At 46.6% G+C, this 16,527-nt stretch overlaps 1 protein-coding gene and 1 long non-coding RNA gene across 2 annotated transcripts in view; one reads left to right on the plus strand and one right to left on the minus strand.

The window, feature by feature from the left end:
- Positions 1-16,527, plus strand: part of LOC119165277 (B-cell receptor CD22) — a 232,241-nt gene that overhangs the window by 197,879 nt on the left and 17,835 nt on the right. The window contains exons 8-11 of the mRNA XM_075895844.1: positions 1,051-1,187; positions 2,320-2,473; positions 3,583-3,900; positions 11,383-11,499. Of these exons, the coding sequence (XP_075751959.1) occupies positions 1,051-1,187; positions 2,320-2,473; positions 3,583-3,900; positions 11,383-11,499 (726 nt within the window). The remainder of the gene's footprint in view (positions 1-1,050; positions 1,188-2,319; positions 2,474-3,582; positions 3,901-11,382; positions 11,500-16,527) is intronic.
- LOC142817902 (uncharacterized) overlaps positions 1-16,527 on the minus strand; it is a 98,047-nt gene that overhangs the window by 60,112 nt on the left and 21,408 nt on the right. The window lies entirely within an intron of this gene.

Genomic DNA, 16,527 nt, shown 5'->3' on the forward strand with positions numbered 1-16,527 from the left:
CCTCACAAAATAAGACGGGTCGTAAACACAGCTGTGCCACGCTGTACCACTTCAGAAGATTAAGGGAAGCATTTTCGACAATAGAAAGAGGTATACCATAGGTAATGACTGCTTGCAGATATTTTTTTTAAAGGACGGGTAGAGGGTAGACAAGGCATGGGCAGCTGGAAAGTCTGGTGGGGTGTTCACGAGCGTTTTGCTGAGCAGCAGGATGCACCTAAATGAATGCGGTGGTAAGATGCGATAGACAGAAACGAATAAGAGGGACGCAATCGTGTGTGTGTGTGTGTGTGTGTGTGTGTGTGTGTGTGTGTGTGTGTGTGTGTGTGTGTGTGTGTGTGTGTGTGTGTGTGTGTGTGTGTGTGTGTGTGTGTGTGTGTGTGTGTGTGTGTGTGTGTGTGTGTGTGTGTGTGTGTGTGTGTGTGTGTGTGTGTGTGTGTGTGTGTGTGTGTGTGTGTGTGTGTGTGTGTGTGTGTGTGTGTGTGTGTGTGTGTGTGTGTGTGTGTGTGTGTGTGTGTGTGTGTGTGTGTGTGTGTGTGTGTGTGTGTGTGTGTGTGTGTGTGTGTGTGTGTGTGTGTGTGTGTGTGTGTGTGTGTGTGTGTGTGTGTGTGTGTGTGTGTGTGTGTGTGTGTGTGTGTGTGTGTTTCAGAGAGAAAGGGACAAACAACTTGTAGAATCTGTAATCAGACATAGTTCCAGCTGGGAACCATATGCGGGATGAGGAAACGTAAGAACGAAAATAGTGAGAAAGTGAGCCGAACATACGCAAACTAATCGCGCCAACTGAACAGCAGTAGTTGGAAATGCTGCTGAAGCTTCTCTTGATGTGGTCGACGATAGCCTATAGATTTGCGAGTGAACCACATTGCTCAGTAAGGAAAATCAAGCTTTGGAGTTTGGCCAAGGTTGGAGGTGAAATGAGAGGCAATTTTATTTACCTATTAGACCGCTTTGATATTAGGTGCTCTATGCAGGCAACCCTGTGACAACGAACATTCTCTGAAAAGCTCCTCGGACGCCTTTATATGTATTTTCGTTTTATTTCGACAGACGCACCACGCTGCAGAAAGGGGATGCAGGAAGTGTTCCGGTACTCGACATCTCGCGAGGAACTCCTCATTCCGTGCGAGATGGACTCCGACCCAGAAGACCTCACGTTTCACTGGGTCATGAAAAACAACTCAGAGGTGAGGAAACCTGCTTTAAAGAGCCATAAAAAACAATGCGAAGTGTCATTATGCAGAGCCGCAAAATATACGTGTGCTGAGCCTACCAATGTATAGCCGAAACGAAACCGTTGTGAATAATGCTCACGCATGCATGTACCTGCAATACTACAGATAACATGTAGTTTCGAAGAAAACTCCATGTTTCTTACTAAGTCTAGTGTTGACAGCATAGAGGTTTCCCATTCGCTTAGTAGGGTGAAGTGGCGGAGACGCGGGGGTGAAGGGGCGGGAGGAGGCAGTAAAAACACCGGTCTAACTGTGCACTGAGAGGAAACAACCCGAAACCAATCTAGCACTGTTGTGATAAAAGTATAAAACATTGGTTCATTCCTGTGTGAAACTGAATGCATAGAGTAGAATAAGTAGTCCCTAATTATGGCGGCTAATATATACGGCAGGGAGTCTATAAACTACTTTAACATTCGCGTGAATAGTGCGTACACCCTTACTATCGCAGATCTGGTAACCCGCGGGTGCGTGCAGAATAAGAAATGAGTTGGAGCGCGCAGGCACTGTATTCAAGTTAGCCAACTCAAGCTAACTCAAGTCAACGCCAGAACGCCTGACTTAACTGCAAGCAGATTATAAGTGCTACTTGCATGCCATGTGAACACCGCGTAAACAACAATTATAACAAGGTACCGTTATGCATCGCCCAGGATGTCGACCGGGAAACGTCTCCAAGAAGTCGCTGAAGTATTTTTGCCGGGGGGGGGGGGGGTGCCAAGCACATTTTTATGTAGAAAACGTTATCATTAAAGTGACTTTGGACTCGCTTACGAATCGTAACTACCGTTTTGCGGGTGTTACACTTTCATGCAGCAATGCTATCCGCTGACCAGTGTGTGCTTACGTCTAAACAATAATTCGAAAAATCGTATGACAAAACAACATCGAATTATAGCGGCCGAATGTGGCTTTTCGTCTAGTTGTTGTCAAGTGGATGCAATCTGGCGATGATGTGGATGGGTAAAGAGTGCTGCGGTCGATTCTACTTACACACCGTATACCTTATAATCGACAGAAATGACGAAGGAGTTAAATAATCAAGACCACGTTATCGTTTCTTTCTTTTTTTCGCTGGTCATAGGTGCGAGATCTTCTCACATTCACAACCAACGGGACCCGAAGCGTGGCTCGCTACAAGCCAGCCGTCGCCACTGAGTTCGTGTCACTCGTGTGCTGGGCGAACAACTCGGTGGGATCACAGAAGCAACCCTGCACTTACTTCATCGAGCCACACGGTACGCTGAATGTATACTTATGGCCACACGGTATACGCTGAATGTGTACTTGTATTTTGGTTGGGGTCCGCGGTACATGTACCATACAGCAAATGCTTATTTGCGCGAACTCTATTCTCGTTTTTTCACATTTTTTCATGGCTCCTATAGTTAAAGGAGCGACTGTGTCCATGAGACTGTGAGAAAACGTGGACAGATATGCAGAAGAAAGCATGGTTACAAAATACGCGAACTATCTTGTTGTTTTTTATTTTATTTACAAATACTGCTGTCTCACAGTTCGAGACATTGCAGGAGTATATCTGGTGTTACACATTTCTTGATCTGTCGAACAAACGTCGCGTAAAACGACTTCCCGACTACCCCTGCAGCTTTTAATGACAGCCAGCCGTCTATTTCCGCCTTGACAAGCTTCGCACAATCTCTAGTTGTCTGCAGGGTCACTACCCTGACGAAAAAAAAAATTTTAGCCACACCGATATTGCCTGTTAAGTGATTCTTGATCACTTCAATCCACTGCGTAACCAGAAAATATTGCAGGGCAGGGTGCCTAACAAAACCTTATGTATTATAATGCATGTGTTTGCGTCTGTTCGCGTGTGTACATATACGCACAAAATGCAATGTGAAAGGGGGGGGGGGGGGGGTAAACCACGGTTAAACGCATGCTTGCCGCACCACTGCCTACAGCTCCTCCTGAACTTTTATCAAAGTGTGAGAACACCGTATGCAGGTGAGTAGCCGCCGGCATTAGGACACGATGCGATTGAGGCGAGTGCATTCGGGCGTTCGATAAAGGTGGAAAAAATTCATCATGCAAGTTTTGTGAAAACAGTATTTGCGGTTGTCGGAAAAGCTAGATCTGTGTTACCCCGTGCTCGAATGACAGCTTCCATGTTAGCTTGGTTAGTGCGCGACTCTCTACCTTAACTTTAAAGCTTAGCGATAACCTGCCGTCACTCTCAGTGGTTCGCCTTTCGAGCAAAAGGGATCCCCCCTCCCTCCTTTTTTTATAGTACTTTCGTAAAATCTAATATGATACACAGAGTACACATATTGTATTATTTCTATACAGTATGAACACCTTTCTCATCACTGTTCTTTCACAGGTGCCCCGAAAGCCCTGTCCGGCTGCTCGGTGGTGAACCAGGCGATGACGTGGTTCTTCGTTCGCTGCTCCGAGGACGACTCGGAGGACCGGCCGGTGGGCCAGGAGTGGTACCTGCTGGAGGTGTTCCACGCGGACACGGGCGCCCCGTTGGGCAACGTGAGCGCCCGGGGCCGGCCCGTGTTCCACGTGGACGACATCCCGCCGGCCACCGAGTGCCTGGCCCTGGCCTACGCCGTCAACGAGCGAGGTGGACGCTCGGAGCCTGCGCGCGTCGTCGTGCAGGCCATACCGCCGCCTTCCAAGCTGCTCACCAGCGGTGAGTAAAGAGGGTCTTAGCAGAGGTGGATATCATGGCTTGTGGCATCACTTCACGTTGCGCCGGTTAGAGCGCGAAGAGCAAGGGACAGAGGCGAGAACGGGCAAAGAGAGGCAGTGTTGAGGGAAACTTATAGATGCCTAAACCACCACAGGAAGAAAGATAGACAGGGAAAGACGCTCTTTCTCTGTTTGTCTTTCTTGATTGATGATTGATTGATATGTGGGGTTTAACGTCCCAAAACTACCATATGATTATGAGAGACGCCGTAGTGGAGGGCTCCGGAAATTTCGACCACCTGGGGTTCTTTAACGTGCACCCAAATCTGAGCACACGGGCCTTCATCACTTCCGCCTCCATCGGAAATGCAGCCGCCTCTGCCGGGATTTGATCCCGCAACCTGCTGGTCAGCAGCCGAGTACCTTAGCCACTAGAGTGTGTCTTTCTTGCTGTGGTGATTTAAGTGTCTAGAATTTCCCTCAGTATGACGAACCAACTAGCCCAGCAACAAGTACTTCTAAGAGACAGTACATCTGCTTTGTCTCGTTCTGTTCGGTCCTCCTCTGTTCTGTTCTCGTGCACATGTGTTTTGTTCTAGCTGGCCTGGTGTGCAGAGGTTTATGATTATATCACTTCCGCTACTTCATATAAAAAGATTAAAACTCGCAAAGCACGAGTTTAAACGTCGGGCATTTTCAAAAGACCCTGCGCGCTGTTCCTTATTACGCGCCGTTGTTATCGGCCGTGTCCAGCGACGGTGACAGTCCGCGAAACCGCCGCGCTGAGTTTGCCCGCCACGCAAGACGAGTACGAGGGACGAAGCCCCGCGCTTCTAAGTTCCACAGCCAGATTTGTGCGTTAGTTCTGGCGTGACAGTGTCGACATTCTTGCATGATCTATGACAGGTCGCGGTTCGCCGACATTACTTCAATAGCTAAAATAATGAGTATTGTTTGAGGCATTGAGCTATTACCTTTTCTACAGCTCTGAGATTTTTCGCCTTATGATTCGATGTCTCCAATAACCGCATCATTCCAGACACAATTTTACACCCATTTTGAAGTATCGACTCAGTCTCAGAAACGTTGTGCACGAGTGCACAAAGAAAGCAGCCGGAACGCATGTGCATTGGCCGAACCGCGAATTATACGTTCCACAATGTTTTCATTTAGTTTCAGGGTTGTACTGCCAGGTGGTAGACACTATTCAGTGTCATTTTCATTGACGAGACACCTAGCTGCCTGTTTGTGGATAGCCGATACCAAGTACGTTATGATACTATATAAACTTGACTATATAGCACAGCCAGTTGTTTTCGAAACACAATACGCTCGGTGTTAAAGACTGAAATAAAACGTACTTCCTCTGAAATAAGAAAAAATAAAAGAAACAGTATTCTTTTTGTAATGGGCCGTTCAAATAGAGTTATTTTCTTTTCTCCTCCACATAAGGTAAAAGCTTTGCATCATGCGGGAAACTAGGTCAACCAATGCAATGTGTTTAGTGCCTGGTGCCTTTCTTTAAATAGTTTATTTAACAGATAACGGTCTCGCCTTCACAAGCGCCGACTACTCCTGGTGCCATGACTGAGGAACTGGTTACAATAAAAAATGTAACTGCATGACATATTTATACACGAATACAGTGGTGTAGATTTTGCTCTAACTCCGTCGTACACGCATTGTGATGTCATTGTCAGAAACGCGTGAAATTTGCGTGACATAATTGAAAGTAACTCAGCATTACACGCAGAGAAAAAAAGCCTGAGTGTGTTGTTTTGCGCGAGTTTCAATAATTAAAGTGAATGAGTGTGCAACAAAAGATCTAACTATTCTGCTACCAGCCAGTTTCAGTACATGCACACACAAATAACTGTTAGGCCCGAAATGCATCCACAGTTTACTTTTTGGTTGTATTCCTTTCGAGAGGGAGAAAAATGCTTTTCACATTGGTCCTGGAGCGCGGTACGTCGAACGATCGTGAAACATGGTAGTGTCTCCAACAAAATGATCCTCTGGAACAATACAGAGCACAATAAGTTAAATGACTGCTGCAAGTTCTACACTAAGGAGAGCTTCAGGAATGGACTCACTGACTTTCAAGCCATTTGAAGGTACAGGCCGAGTGTGACGCCCTCTTGAACTTCGCGTCCACAAATGTGCACGCCGTCCCTGAAATGGCTAAATAGCACTCGTTGTACGAGAATAAATTATCAATACAACTAGCAGCCTACATTTTTAACCCATGCGTAAATCAGTTTCCAAACGTTACGTTTGTGGCTACACTCTCTCGCTCGGCCCAACGAGTACGTTGAAGTTGATCGTCGTCTTATTAGAGAGTTTTAGTACTGCGTACGCTGCGTACGTGGCGGCGTTGCGTACGTAAGGACGCCACGTTCTGCGTAGTGCGCATGCGCAGACCGCAACGCACCCGTATCGCGTTACGTACACAGCTGCTACGTACGCACGCATGAGATGCGTGCGTGCGTACGTATGAGGTGATCACGCCGCTCTCGAACAAATTCGCGACAGCGCGAGACTTCGTTTTGCAAAATGGCGGCATCGAAGCCAAGCACCGACCGGCTCTGTGGCTTAAAACATGGCCATAATCTGGCTATAACACTTGGATTGGCTCACAGAACACGTGCTTCTTTTTTGATCTACCAGATGACGCAACACGCGTCACGCTCGTTGCGTACGCGGGTACTACGGCGTACTAAAAGCCGATTAGTGGCAAACGACGCCACGTAACGCAAGGCACTTGGGTGATGCGTACGTAGCACCATTCCGCAGTACTAAAACTCTCTATTATTGCGCGACATTCCTTATCGTTCCAACTGAACGCACGTCATTGCACCTTTGAGGCGCAGTATAGGTTTCAGCGTGATCAATTCAAGAAATTAGAACGGTTGCGAACGGACGAACGACGTGAGGGAAAGAACTGGGAGTGAGCGCAAACCTGACTGGCACGTGAGAATAACGAATGAGAGTGACTGTGATGAAACTTCAGCTCGCGGAAAAAGACAGCGAAAAAGACGACACAGGACGAAGTGCAGCCCCTATTAGTGTGCTCAAGTTTCATCGTCGATCTGTATTAACAAGCGCTGCTGCACAACCCAAGACAAACACTGCTCTAGCATTTCCGGTTTGGGCTCAAGTATGGTGTAGCATAATATTGTGTTGTGTTCGTGCAGAGGCACTCACTTACTCACTCACTCGTTAGTTAGTTATTCAGTCAGTGAACAGCAAAAGTAGAAAGGTTCGCCAGAGCCTCAATATTCAACTTTGGTTGTTTTCGGCTCTGAGGGTATTTTGTTAGCTGTGTGCGAACTTCCACTTTGCCGTATTTTAAGGAGAAAATGCTGCTGTCAAGAAGTCTCGATCGACAAAAAGAACCCCTACTTTGTAAATTAAAATCTCCCGAGTATATTATTTGCATTTTCCCGCTTATTTTGCATTTCCACGTACAAAGCAGCACACAAGGGGCTTCGATCGATTTTAGACAGCGCTTCCACGTTATCACGTGACTTCCATTTTTTTGTCTTTTTTTACTTTGTTATTGCCATGGCACTCTTCTTCTGCTATCCGAGGTCACATTGCCGTTCTATATTCCTCTATAATACGTCGTTCCCAGGTTAGCTTCTCCTTGTCTTTTTTTTCTCCCTCTCTTTTTCCTTCACGTACAACTTCTTATGACTAAACAAAGAAAAAAAGCTTATTTGCACAAAGACCACAACTAATGTCAAAATGACGTTTGAAATTGCCCTCTGTTACAAGCACGTAATTGGAGAATAACAGCTGGACTGTTTTCTGGACAACGCAATTACATTTATTCCCGTGTGCTGGCACACCAAGTACTTCAATTGCCCGCATTCACGTTTATATAAATGTCTCTATAAGACATGTTTTAGCGGCACGAAAAAAAAATGAAAATGCGATCGAACGCACTGGTGGTCGGTCCGCGCTAGTAAGATGAGAAATTAAGGCGGAAACTTGGTCAGCCTCCAGAGGACCGGGCAGTACTTCGAGACTTTCATCGGACCATCGGAGCCAATTAAGACTTTGCGATTGCCAGCACCGGGCCCGGGTTTATGAGAATGTTCTCGCGCTTGAGCAGTTGGCGTGTACGTACATCGCCGCAAATTACACGAGGCGGATGACCAATCGCAAGCAGCACCTGGAAGCAAAGCCATTCGCAAGTTTCCGTCCGTGATGGATCCTCATATGATTGGTTATATACTGTTATGCCAGCGAGTCCTCGTCAAACGTCCGTGCCTCTGAAAAAGGCAATCTGGCTCAAGGCCAGCCCGCAGTCCGCCTGGCGCGATCACCTCGACGGCGTGAACACGCGCGGCGCCCCTCTGGCCCACGTGCAGTGAGTCAGCTGCGCACGTGACAGCGAGCCGGCGTCCTCGTGTCTGGTGGTCTGACGCATGGCGCGGCAACCCCATTGGAGGAATCTGCCCTGACGACCAGCGGCGCTTCTGATTGGACATTTTGGTTGGACCCGGTGTAAATAAAAGAAGCCCTGCGGCGCGTCGCGATCGGCGGTCCTGAGAGAGGAGTCCCCATGTCGGAGAGCCGACATGTGTATGAGTCAGCGGTCTTAGGCGAAAGGCTGATCTATGTGTTAGAGAGGAGAGCTCGGCTCTTCGAGTCTCTGTCGGCCCCAGTGCCGAAATTGTAACGCCTCTGTATATATGCTGTACATAAACCTTGTTTAACTCACCGTCGTCTCGTCCGCTCGTCTTATCAGCTCTGCGCAGAAGCAGTCGCGAGCTGAGAAACATACGCTACCAAACGGCTGGTGACCTTCCCGGCGAAGTTGAAAGCAGTGGCGCCTTCGAGGCCGTGTTGGCGTCGCCGTCTTTCGCAACAATACATGTTATATACATGGTATACAGCGAGTCGTCCATCAGCCATTTCAGCCAGCGAATGTTTATGGTGTTGCACATCCGAGCTTTAGGACGCGGGTTTGACTCTGTCAACTCAGTTTAAGCGCACATTAAAAAAGTGTGGTAGATAAAGTTCATTCTGATTAATCCATTACTGCGTGCCACGAAATCGGATCATAGGCTGGAGCCCACAAGGCTGACGAGCTTATTTTGTTTTCCTATATGAGAGATCAGTGATCTACAGTGCATGATTCGTTATTCTTGGTTAGGTGCAATGGCCTTCGCGGGCGTGATTTGATTAAATGATAGCACATCATATTTCTTTTTGCATGCGCATGAATCATTGCCAACAATGGTGGCGAATGGTACAAAGCTTTTTGTCCTGTGAAAGAGACCGTAAACAACAGACACTAGATAGAGGTGAAGACACCATGGATGCCGGCACTTGCGGCATCTTGACTTGTGCCTTGCCCCCTCTATTTGACATGAACGCCTACGAACTAGCTCAGCTGGCCCCGGTGGTCTAGTGGCTAAGGTACTCGTCTGCGGACCCGCAAGTCACACGATCAAACGCCGGCAGCGGCAGCTGCATTTTCGTGGGAAGCAAAAAATGGTGTACGCCTGTGTGCTCAAATTTGGGTGCACATGAACGAACCCCAGGTGGTCAAAATTTCCGGAGTCCTCTACTACGGCGTCTCTCATAATCATATGGAAGTTTTAGGACGTCATACTCCACATATCAATCGAGCTAGCTCAGCTGTATGTTATTGTAAACATTATATATTTTCTTTATAGCTGGCGATGATCACTAAGTGACCGCCTTAGCTGATGTGTCCAACGTCATGTGTAGTAAGCGATTGCTCTCAGAACTGAAATGTGTTAAAATGTTTTCTGCGATAGGGTAGACACTAAGTTTTGTATATTTCAACGAATGCTTCATATTACAGTGTTGACACTGTCATACCGAGTTACTCGCGTCAGATGCGGATGTGTTGAACAATTTTTAATGTAACTTTCACTACACCATAATGATATTCGGAGATGGCATTGTAATGTTATTAAAATTTATTGTTATTACTATAGCTAATTACCGCACCATTGATGTTTGTTGTTTTTATTGCAGTAGGGCTTATGTTGTTACTGTGATTACATCATTACTTTATGTGCATTACTTTCGCTACGTTATCACTATAATTTGGGATAATAAGCTTATTATAATAATGATTATGTCCTTGTTGATTCGGAATTTCCCAAGTTGAGTTGTTTTGAAATCCGCTGCTTCTGCTGCCCCAGTGTGGTAGGGCCTGGTCAGGAGGTTTGGATCCTGCTTTTGCCTTACCCTACGGGCGAACCATGTATACGTGATACATTGATCCCCTTGTTACGTAGGATACGTAGGATCTGCCAATTAAAATGACGAATAAAAAAAGCAATATCTTGGATCACTGCTTGAAAAGTGAATCGTCGCAAAGTACCGGAGATTCTGACTCGTCGCAAGCGTCAGCTTGGAGCAGCCTGCACGGATTTAGTAAAGAAAAGCCCGCACAGGCACTTTTCCACGCTGCTGACTCATTTTACGTGTCCGTTCGCCGCGCACGGAATTGTCTCCGGAAAACCGTAAAACGGGGGCAGGAACCGGTCATTTCCGCATGCGATGGCATCCGACAGATGGGCAGCCCGGGATAAGCGCCGAAGTGAACAGCCGAGATTGCATGCCTGTTTGCCTCCGGTGTGGCGTATTTTGGTTGTACCACCTTTAGTTTCTACGCCGACGTAGTTCTGTGTGCCCCGGCTTGTCCATTCATTTTTATACAAGAAAAAAAAAATGGAAGCAGGAGCTCGACTAGTGAGCTGCGAAGCCAAGATCAAGCGATGGGACAGCTGCGCATCGGGTGATCAATAAAAACCGAAACTGGCTTAAGATGTTTATGCAAATGACTTTATTGAGAAGAGCTTTTGGTTACTAGCGCCAGTGTTACGTTTGAATCAGCTGTTTGCGGCACCTTTATGAACATTCGCAACCAAGATGTGTTGTGAGACCATGTTGACGTTGAAATTATGTGTCATCGTAGATTTAAACCTAATGTAAGGTGCTTGTGTAAGTTCTACATTGTACTACAAGACGAAACAAAATCTAGACGCCTAAACACCACAGTAAGAGCCAATGAACACAGGAAAAAATAATGCTTTTTCTGTGTGGTTATTTTTTCTTCTTGTGGTGTTTATATGTCCGGAATTTTTACTCATAATGATGTACAACTAACCCAACAACAAGCACTTCTGTACTACAAGGCTATCAGAGTTGCGCAGGCAACCTTATCAGAATCGCACGCAACATTTCAGAAACTTCTTGACCATTAGGGCACGGCTTTCGCCAAGTGATGATATTTTAGTGATTTAACGTGCTGAGTTCCGGTCACCATGCTTATAAAAGCGTGTATCACCTCTCTTTATGCATAACTAGTTGTTGTGGGTTCCTCTGCTTAGCAGTAAGCTAGAGGCGTAGCTAATTAACTGCCTTGCTCTTGTCTAATACTGAAGCACCCTGTGCTTGTCTTCTTTTATTTTTGCTTTGCGATTTCATTCAGGAGCCGTTCCGTCCGATGGGAAGGGCACACCGCATCTGCTGTCGCTCACCGTCCTTCTGTTGCTGCTGCTAAGGCAGGCCTCGTTAGCGTGCGCACCTGGATTATCATCTAAATGTCGTGAGTATGCAGACATATTCGGCACATACGAAGGTTTAATAATACATGTTCTCTAAATAAAAAGAATATAAGCCAATTTCGCTGACCTGCGACTGGAACTCAAGAAATGTGAAAGCTGAAAGTGATACCACCAACCTAGGTATATATTTTTTTCTATATATTGTTCATTCCTACATATCCCGCGGGCGTACGGTTGAATAGAGAGATAAATCGAGAAAGAGAGAGAGAGATTTCAATATTTTATTATTCACGTGATACTAATAAGAATTTGTTTCTAATAAAAGTAAGATAAGCCTTTAACTTAAAATCAGGAAGCTATAAAACTTGGAGCTTGTACTGAGATTACTGGGAATATTTATTTCTGTATGTTTTCGTAGTGCAGGAGTTCTTTTGGTGCGTTGAAGGGTTTACCTGGTGTGCTGTACCACTGCGGAATTGATAATGAGCTGCGTAATATGTACAGCATGCAGTGGTGTTTGAGCTTCTGTTTAGGCTTCCTTTGTTCAAGCCGAGCCTTCATACACATGTATTATTGTACTTATGCCTCTTCTAAGTTTTTTTTTTGCCCCGCCGCGGTGTTCTAGTGGCTAAGGTACTCGGCTGCTGACCCGCAGGCTGCGGGATCGAATCCCGGCTGCGGCGGCTGCGTTTTCGATGGAGGCGGAAATGTTGTAGGCCCGTGTGCTCAGATTTGGGTGCACGTTAAAGAACCCCAGGTGGTCGAAATTTCCGGAGCCCTCCACTACGGCGTCTCTCATAATCTTACGGTGGTTCTATAGGACGTTAAACACCACAAATAAATCAATCTTCTAAGTTTTACACGCACGCGATGTTTGGTATTGCGAGCTTCCTACCGGCACCAAAGACGCGTATCTATCATACAGATTCAGGAGCACTGATATTTGAGTGAGTTGGTTCTGTTAAATCATGTGTAGTGGTCTAGGGCAAAACGAACTAATACGAAGACAAGAGAGAACGCAGACACCCGCGCTTTGAGAATAGCACCGGCGTTTGCGTCCTTTCTTACGTTTGTCCTCGATCGCTACGCGCCGAACTTTTCAACGTGGCACGAAGTAATGTTACTCGCAACGACAACTCACTCAAAAATTCTTTTAAAAAAACTAGTTTCTCCGCAAGTTCAAGGCAATCAGTGAGATAGCAATAAAATGGAATGTTATACCAACGCATCCTTTAGCTCTTTCAATGCCAGTGGAAACGCACGCTCTTCAACGAGAGCCGCCGGTCCACCTTAGTTCAGGAAGTGGTCATGATGTGACGTCACATGGCTGCTTGTACCCCACGTGCGTCCGACCACTTTCCCACGTCATTGCGATAGACGTGTTTCCCCTCTCCAATATCATACGTCTGCACGTTTCTAAGTTGCACTTTGTTTTTCTTTTCTTTTCTCAACCTTTCTTTCGCGTTCCTTCTTCGTCGCTCGAAGCTACGCCGCCGCCGCCGCCTACATTGCTCTTAAAGTCAGCGCGTGCAACAGCGTCGCCCGCCACGAACGGCGACACGCTATCGCAAAACTCCGTATCTCTTACAGATCCAGTGTGACCGCCAGCATTGTGAACGCAATGAATGCAAGACACCCCCCTGCAGATCTGTACACAACTGAACAAAAAATTACTTCGTATGATTTCCGTCGTGAGGCACCCCGTGATCGGTTGTTTCCACTGTGTGATTGTAAAACACATGCGAAGACTAGGTGATGGGCAGGAGCTGGAAAGGGCAAGAGAAAAGGGAGGTGAACGGTAAGGTCCCTAGATGAAACAGTTTCATCAAGAGGCCTTAGTGAATGGCTGGATGGGGCGCATCTGGTTGGCATTGAAAAAAATAGAGGAGACACTGGTTATACAAATTAAGAGTAGCAGCTGGCTCTTTTGGAACGAATCTTATTTATTTCAACACGCTAAATTAAGGGAATATGGCCGCTCCAGGGAATGAAGCGGGTTTTTTTTTGTCAATTTCTTAAACGTCAAGCGTCAGAGCTCAGCATAGTTACGAGCTATCTACTGACGTCTGTCGAGATAACGCGCTTACCAGCGCTCGGGACCCCGCCTTAGGAGCATAGTTCGCAGTCGCTGCTCAAGCGGCGATGTATACCACCTCACCCTGCCCAACGCTTCTTAGTCCGACAAAAGACATCCGGTGTGTTTCCTTTCTGCTTGTGAAACTATGAACTGCATAGGACTCGAACGCGCCGCTATGTTGTCGGATACTCGCTCGCTGGATTCCGTGCCGACCGGTTGTGCCCTCGCAATCTCCGACGAGAGCGCAGCTCCGGCCGACTGGATTAGTCCTACGCCAAGAACTCTCGCAAGTGGTGCCCCGTCCTCGGACTCCTGTGACCGTGTTTCCATCTTTCCTATCTCTGTTATGTCGTCGCTCGCTGTCCTTGCGCATCTCTCTCTATATATATACCTTTATCCCTATCCTTTTAATCCGTCCTCACCCCCCTCCCTTGTGAGCTACTGTTGAGGTGTCACACGCTGATGCAGACAGTTATGGGGCTCACTTTTCTCTTCTTTTCCCTCTTATAACCACAATCTATGTTGTCGCATGCTTTCTTCGTCCGACAGAAGTGACTGGCTCGTCTCATTTCTGCTCCAGCCGCGTTCGTTTCCAGCGCTTGATTACTCGCGTGTAGAGCATGCGATGCGCAGGAATGTTGTCGACTTAGACTTTGTACGGATCATTGCGGCGACGGCAAAAGACGGCATACATTATTATCTGTAAATTGATATCGCAATAAATACAATTAGGCATAGCATGATGATAGAGATGTCATTATCAAAGGCTACGAGCCAGGTAAAAAAAGTTCGCTTGCAATTAAAAACACTTCAGGCGTCTATCTTCTGTTTATTGCGTCCAAATGTTGAAGCTTTTTGCTGAAACTTAAAAAGCTCTTTTGACGGCACTCAGGCATAGTGGAAGTTCAAACTGAAAGTTAAAAAATGCTGTTCAAAAGCGGCATAATCAGAAAAGATAAAAGCGGGAACAATGTGTCATGGGAATTGACGAACGTACGTAAAGAGTCAAATAAAATAACTAAGGAAATAAGAAACTTATAAAGCACCGGATGTGATTCTGTCTGAAGCGCAGTGACATTTAGGCACGCAAGCACCTTGGCACCAGACAGCTATAGTCGCCCCAGGCTGTAATAAAATCCGTGGTCATGAACACGGCAGGAGAACTTCGTACAGTGGCAGATTGTTTGCAGATCCGCTGCTGCCCCACCACGGTGGTCTAGTGCCTAAGGTACTCGGCTGTTGACCTGCTGGTCGCGGGATCAAGTCCCGGCTGCGGCGGCTGCATTTCCGATGGAGGCGGAAATGTCGTGGGCCCATGTGCTCAGATTTGGGTGCACGTTAAAGAACCCCAGGTGGTCGAAATTTCCGGAGCCCTCCACTATACGGCGTCTCTCATAATCATATGGTGGTTTTGGGGCGTCAAACCCCACATATCAATCAATGAGTTATATCCGGTGCCATGAACATTTCATCGCCAAATGTTAACCGACAGCTTAACCTAATTTCTTGTCTTCGACACACAAATAACTCAGTTATCAATATAACACCGAAGTGGGGTTATATGTACGTACGTGCGTGAACATTCCTGGATTTTTTTTCTTGTTCTCCTGTTTGCTGCGAAGGCAATACTCATGCAGTTCCTAGGTGAAATAATGCTTTCGCTTCGGGGCCCTCAGGAAAACAAAACGAAAATCGTTAAAGCAGCTGGAAAAAGCCGGCGCCAAGTAACGGCCTCAGAGAGTTCGGGTTCATTACGGGTCACCAAATTCCAGCAGCAGAAGCTCGCGATTCGCCGGAGGCTAGCGGGTATAGATCGAACGTGTCGCCCTTGCGGCCGAAGTGGTGACGACGGCCGTCGCGCTCGGAGTCTTGAAGAATGCGCGGAATTTAATTAGATATTCGACGAAACGTCGCCATCATCGCCGAAGAACGAACGCGCAGAAGAGGACCGCAAGAGGGCCGGGCGTATACACTTTATTACCACTGTCCTTTGCGGGTTATACGCCCTTTGAGCCACGGAGAACTTGAAAGGAGGAAGGGCAGGGGAAGGGAGGAAAATGGCCGACAAGCTTGGGACCCCACGCGCGAAAAACCGCAAGTGGTGGGTGATCCCGACGGAGGCTTGCTTTGTACTATAATACGCACTCGCGGTTTTTCGAAGAGTACAATTTATGGCGGATCGTTAGTGCTTGCGTTAGCGCTACATAACGCATCACGCTATTCACTCGTGCTACACGCGCATTCCCGACACGACCCGAGAACGTGAGTTTCCGCTATTAACGAGGAGGGAAAACTTATGTGATAGTCGCGGGAAGGTTGTAGTGGGGACGCGAATCGAGGAACCTGACTGGTAGCGTATTTTTCAGGATTGTTATGGCCGTTGCAGTTCCTTTTTTTTAACTTGGTTGCTAATACATCTGGACAATAAAGTAGATAGGGTTTACTGAGAGCCAATGACGTGAGGAAGGAGAGAAAAAAAACTGTAGCTCAAGAAATTCAGAGAAAGAAAGAGAGAGGACGATGGTTGAAAGGGAAAAAAAGATATAAAAAATAAGCACACGGCTTATTGCTTTCTTTCTTGATAAAATAAAATTTGTTTTCATCAACACCCTGCCGAGTTTTTCATGCGAGTACCAAGTTCTTTTATTTATTAGTATAACATTGACAGAAGGCTGTCACAACCGGTATACAGAAATGCATGCGGAATAGTACAGAGGCCGCCGGCTTATGCAGAGTTACTTCGCGCTATGCGCGACTTGTTTAGAGCCTGCCCACACTTGGTTAAAAAAAAAAAGAAACAAAAGGCCATTAGTTACATTTAGCAAGGAGGAAACCGGGTGGGGCAGCTGCCGGCAAATTTCTCAAGACTAGATCCGCCAGCTATACCTACAATATTCCATTCCTAATCATAAGCGTGTCACAGTGACGATCAGACGTTTTTTTTTTTTGCAAAATGAAAGGTTTGTTAGTCATTATAATAACTACATCTCGA

The sequence above is a fragment of the Rhipicephalus microplus genome, chromosome 1, assembly GCF_043290135.1.
Source record: "Rhipicephalus microplus isolate Deutch F79 chromosome 1, USDA_Rmic, whole genome shotgun sequence".
Taxonomy (NCBI): domain Eukaryota; kingdom Metazoa; phylum Arthropoda; class Arachnida; order Ixodida; family Ixodidae; genus Rhipicephalus; species Rhipicephalus microplus.